The sequence below is a fragment of the Macrobrachium nipponense genome, chromosome 6 (genome assembly GCF_015104395.2).
Source record: "Macrobrachium nipponense isolate FS-2020 chromosome 6, ASM1510439v2, whole genome shotgun sequence".
NCBI lineage: Eukaryota > Metazoa > Arthropoda > Malacostraca > Decapoda > Palaemonidae > Macrobrachium > Macrobrachium nipponense.
In genome coordinates, this window is record NC_061108.1 from 78,944,796 (window position 1) to 78,950,322 (window position 5,527).

Sequence of the window (5,527 nt, forward strand, 5' to 3'; positions counted from 1 at the left end):
ACGACGTGTCCAAATTTACTTACTTGTTAGGGACTCTGGGCAGGGATCTGCTTAGGATTGTTAAATCCCTAAGTGTAACCGCCGCGAATTACCAGGTAGCGTTAGATCTCTTGGATAAGCAATATGGTAATGTACACCAAATGCTCGTGATCTTGCATCGAAAACTTGCCAACATATTCATACCCTCGTTGAACCTCGTAGAACTTAAGAAGTTCAGGTTTGAGTTAACACTGATCATTGAGCAAATAAAGAGGCTCAGTACTAATGATATAGGCCATGGCATGGTCATGAGCCTTATCAATCAGAAGTTGTCAGAAGGTAAGCTCTATCGAAAGGTGGTCGAACACCTCAGAAAATGCGACTATAGTTTAGAAGAATTTTTTTAAGCTATAGACTTCATAATTCGCATGTTGGAAGATGACGCGTTACAGCGAGGCGAGAAATTAGAATCTGATAAGAAAAATGATGTCAGCATTAGACCCAAAACGAAACCTATGCAGAATAATTCTTGTCCCTTTTGCAATGAATGGCACCCGCCTCACAGATGCCGCCGAGTAAGTGACGTGGCTGCCAGACGCCGCATTCTACTAAGGAAGGGCCTGTGTTTTAATTCCCTTCAGTCAGGTCACCGTAGTGATAGATGCCCTAACCCCAATTCATGTAAAAGTTGTGGAAATAATCATAATACTTACATTTGTGATAATAGCAGCTTCAGAAAAGCACATTCTGTTCCCTCCACTTCGTCCCAAAATAATCCCAGTTTAGTAAGTAACAGTCAAGCTACAACCTCCCGCCCTGTAGTAAATGAGACGCCCAGGCAGCATGATAGAAACCCCTGTCCGCCCAAAGAGAAAGTAGAATCAAAACCGTGTAAGAGCGCCAAAGTAGCCCAAACGTCTAGTGTAGATCTTCCCTGTACAATTTTGCCAACTGTCATGGCCGAGATCCATCACAAGCAGGGGAGTAAACGGGTTCGCTTGTTTTTGGACACTGGGAGTCAACGAAGCTTTATCTCTGCTAAAACTGCAAAGCAGTTAGGCCTGCCAGTGGTAGGCAAAGTGGCGTTGAACATTGCTCCCTTTGGTTCAGCAGAAATCAGTGGCCAGTATGACGTTGTGAGTTGCCGGGTAGAGATGGGTAATAGAATTGTTCGAATTAAACTAGTTGTTCACGAGAACGTAGACGTCCCGATTCATAACGCAGGTTATGTAAGAGTAAGACAACACCTAGTAGGGAAGGGAGTCAAGTTAGCAGATCCTGACAGTAAGAGCGATAAGTTACGAAACGTGCACATTCTTGTGGGTGCAGACTATTTTAATTATTTCATTATTGGAGTAGAAAAGATCGATGGGATAAGTGTTTTTCTGACCCATAATGGCATGTCACCATATGGGAGAGTGCCACAGTGGCTATTAGAAGGTCACAAGATAGATCATGTGAGAACGCTCAGGGTATGTAGGGTCGCGAGCGAACCAATTACATTTGATGTTGATGAATGGTGGCGTTTGGATACCGTAGGCATCGCCCCATCCAAGCAGTACACTGTCCGCGAAGCAGAAGCCATGCGAAAGGTTTCGCAGAGTGTAACGAAGAAGCCTGAGGGATATCAGGTTAGTTTGCCGTTCCATTCAGAAGGTAGGCCAGAAACAAACTTTAGAAATGCTGTAGCACAGCTGGATTTGCTGCAAACCAAATTTCAGAAAGACAAGGAGTACTATAATCAATATCAGGGAGTGATCGACAAATACCTGGAGGCAGGATTTATATATTTAGTAAAAGATCCAAAAATAGAAGGATACTACATGCCGCATTTCGGCATTAAAAAAGATAGCCGTACGACCCCCCTTAGAATCGTATTCAATGCCTCATTCAAAGCTAAGAATAATAAATCCTTAAATGAATGCCTGTTACCTGGGCCTAACTTAGTAGAGTTGGCCTATAATTTGCTTCTAAAGTTTCGAATGAATAAATACGCCATGCTTGCAGACATAAGCAAAGCATTTCATAGAGTACTATTAGATCCCCGTGATGCCAAATATACAAGATTCCTGTGGCGAGAGGTAGCAGGTCGAGCGCTGACCTTCGCTTTCAGTGTCGTGGTGTTCGGCATCACGGCTAGTCCCTTTTTGTTACAACAAGTATTGAGTCATCATATTAGTTTAGAGGGAAAACCTGAATTAAGCAAGTCATTTTACGTTGATAACTATGTTAGTACCTTTGAAAGTCTGGATGAGATGAAAAAAGAACAAGAATCTGTCCATGCAATTTTGGATAGGGCCAGAATGCCGTTAGAAGGGTGGGCAACGAACAGTATAGCCTTTGATAGCGAGAGAGAGTGGAAAGAGTCTGTGAATGTGAGCGTGCTCGGGCTGAGATGGGCTCAAGACGTCGACTGTCTGAGTGTGAAAGAGAGTGAGAGGATTCGTGAATTGGGGGAGGGATGGGTACCTACGAAACGTAGGGTACTATCTTTGCTAGTGTCAATTTACGATCTGCTAGGTCTAGTCAGTCCTTTATTTGTTAGGGGAAAGCGGTTTCTCCAACAACTTTGGGAACAAGAGATTGGATGGGATGACGTGTTATGTAAGGAAAAGGCTAAAGAAGCGCGAGAACTGTTAGCAGAGTTGAAATCAGTCAGTGATTTAACATTTCCTAGAGCAGCAGGAGTCAGAAGATCCGAACTCCATATATTCACCGATGCCAGTAGTAGGGCATACGGTGCTGTAGCGTATGTCAGAGATAAAGAAAGTAACGTAAGATTACTCACCAGCAAAATGAGAATCACTCTGAAAGGGATGCTCAAAATCACCATCCCTAAATTAGAACTTTTAGCTTTGCTGCTAGGTTGTAGGCTAGCGAAAACAATTAAAGGGCTAATAGAGCCACAAGAGATTAGTATCTGGTCAGATAGCAAAGTTGCATTAGCCTGGGTGGCATCCCCGGATGCCAAAAACAACAAAAATATCTTTATATCTAACCGTGTGGCAGAAGTTGTTTTTCTCCGCCAGATTTGTGATTTCAGTGTGAAGTATGTGCCCAGCAAACAGAATCCTGTTGATGTCTTGTCTAGGGGCGCAACAATCCAGCAATTGCAGCAGAACCCTCTTTGGCGCCAGGGTCCAGAGTTCTTGGGAATCCCAGGAGAGCCTGTTCCTTTCAAAGAGGCAGATCTAACGAATATCAGAACCGTGGTAGTGGCGGTGCAGGAACTGAGGGAAGAAACAAGGTCTATTCCCCCAGGAGGGATATGAGAACTACTTCTCAGGGAAGTTGAGTTCCGAATTTTGATTAGAGTAACTAGATTAGTGTTAAAGTGTGCAAAAGTGAAAAGGGATCCTTTTCGAGCTCTTGTCTTATTAGAGCAAAGATTCTATTTACCTACTGTGTATGCATATTTGGAGGGTGAGGTCAGACCCCCTCGTGAGATATTGAATTTTGTGAGTCAATTAAATTTAATTATAGTAGATAAATTGATTTGCACTAGGGAACGAGTGTCCCAAATTGAAGAGATGAAACATTTGATTCTTTTGCCTGCTAAGGGACACTTAGTCAGAGCATACTTAAAGTATTTGCATTGTTTGCACCTCCATTGTAATGTCAATACGCTAATGGCGATTTTTCGACAGAAATGCTGGATGCCGGGCCTGAGGTCTATTGCTAAGCAAGTTGTACGGAAGTGTCCAGAGTGCGTGCTAGCCTTCCAACTGCTGATGAGACAACCACCACCACCCCCCCTGCCGAAGGAAAGGATCACCTTGCAGAAACCATTTGCCGCAGTCGGCGTGGACCACACCGCGGCCATACAAACAGAAACGCGACCAGGCTATATCCTCATCGTGACATGCATGGCCACCAGGGCCGTGTATTCAGATTTTTGCCCCTCCTTGGATGCGGAGGAATTTGTTCTAGCTCTTCGAAGATTCAGTGCTACGCATGGAGCCCCAACCTTAATCACTTCTGATAACCACCAAAAGTTCAAGACGGCCAGCAACCTCCTTCAGGGACTTTATGAAGACGATGAAGTCCAGCAGTTCCTGAGGAGGACTGGCGTAGAATGGCAATTTCAAATCCCCCGTGCACCGTGGAACGGCTGTTTTTTCGAACGTCTGATTGGTGTTACGAAGCGTGCCCTTCAGATTGCCCTCGGGAGAAAGTATCTGCCGGAGGCCCACGTATTAACTCTAGTGAAAGAGGCAGAGGCGGTAGTTAATAATAGGCCGTTGATGTATAGCGGTGACAAGTGCGAGGACGAGGTCCTCACCCCCTCTCATTTAGTGCGAGGTCACTTAATTAACTTAATGGCACCTGTTTTGCCAGATGAAGACCTTAATGCTACCTTCTCCTCCCGGAGGCTACGGGATCGATATCTAAAGCTAACAGACACTTTGAAAGTCTTCCGGGAGAGGTGGAGGAAGGAGTACCTAAGTGCCCTAAGAGCCTGACACAATTGTCAGTCTGGGGAACCCACCAAGCTGCACCCCGGAGACATCGTGTTAGTAAAGCAAGAAAATCAAAAGCAGGCAACGTGGCCCCTTGGACGCGTCGTGGAGACGTACCCGGACGACGACGGTGTCTTGCGTTCAGCCAAGGTATTGTTCGAAGATGTTGAGTCCCTGCATGCTGTCAGCCACTTGGTCCCCCTGGAACTTGCCCCCTCAGATGACGATGATGGCGTTGGAGACGAACAGCGTGACGATGTTGATGGTGCGTGACGACGACGGCAATGAAGAGGTCCGAGACGAGGGAGCGTACAGCCCAGCAGTAGGTGTTCCAGGAAATGTTGTGACGTCTGGGGACAACAAGGGATGGCACTGGCTGCAACATCCGAACAACCAGCCACAAAGGTCTCGACTGATGTAGAAGACACTGACGATATTGGTAACGATTCAAGCAATACCAATGCGGTAAGTGAGAGTGCTGAAGTGAATGATACTGAGGTATCGAGTGGTAGTGACGTTGACGTTCAGTTAGGCGGACAAAGACATTCCGCACGCCCTTTGAGAAAGGCTGCTGCTAAGCAACGCGAGTTAATGAAGCGCTTAATGGAAAGCGACTATATCTAAGTTATAGCTAGAAACAGTGAAAGAAAATGGGAAGGTCCCTTATTCTGGTAGGGAGGGAGGGTGGACCCAAGTAAGTGTAGGTGAGTTGAATCCTCAGAGGATGGAAGTGCGTCGGGTTAGCGTAAGGTAGTGGGAGCCCCCTCTTGTGCAAACAAGTCGAGCGTTGTGCGGAGATAGCCCCCAAACCCTCAGGTAACAAATTACCAAAATGTATATGAGTAATGAGTACTTCTTATAGAGAAGTGAAAGAGTTTTGAGGGCGTGTGTCCCGTGAAAGAGTACATACTGAATCAGTTGTAATCTATGTTTCCTTAAAGGCGAATGGCCTGTCGATCTGATTATGCTTGTTGATTATCGAAGGCGAGTAGCCTAGAATAACATGCGTGTTGCATGAAGAATGTTGAAGGTAGAGTGCCTTATAAGTGTTCCTATTAACATATTGTTTTATAGAAGCGTTAGTTGAA

The 5,527-nt window shown here is 45.3% G+C and overlaps 2 protein-coding genes across 2 annotated transcripts; both read left to right on the forward strand.

Annotated features, from left to right (window-relative positions):
* Nucleotides 1–407: 407 nt before the first annotated feature.
* On the forward strand, nucleotides 408–3,251 carry LOC135216566 (uncharacterized). The gene has a single exon (XM_064251941.1). It carries the CDS (start codon nucleotides 408–410, stop codon nucleotides 3,249–3,251), a length of 2,844 nt encoding a protein of 947 aa, XP_064108011.1.
* A 384-nt stretch (nucleotides 3,252–3,635) lies between these two features.
* LOC135216567 (uncharacterized) lies at nucleotides 3,636–4,442 on the forward strand. Its single transcript, XM_064251942.1, has one exon. It carries the CDS (start codon nucleotides 3,636–3,638, stop codon nucleotides 4,440–4,442), a length of 807 nt encoding a protein of 268 aa, XP_064108012.1.
* The last annotated feature ends 1,085 nt before the right edge of the window (nucleotides 4,443–5,527 follow it).

What these genes read in the sequence shown, in the direction of transcription:
- LOC135216567 (XM_064251942.1), top strand. Translation starts at nt 3,636, where the DNA reads ATGCCGGGCCTGAGGTCTATTGCTAAGCAAGTTGTACGGAAGTGTCCA.
- LOC135216566 (XM_064251941.1), top strand. Translation starts at nt 408, where the DNA reads ATGTTGGAAGATGACGCGTTACAGCGAGGCGAGAAATTAGAATCTGAT.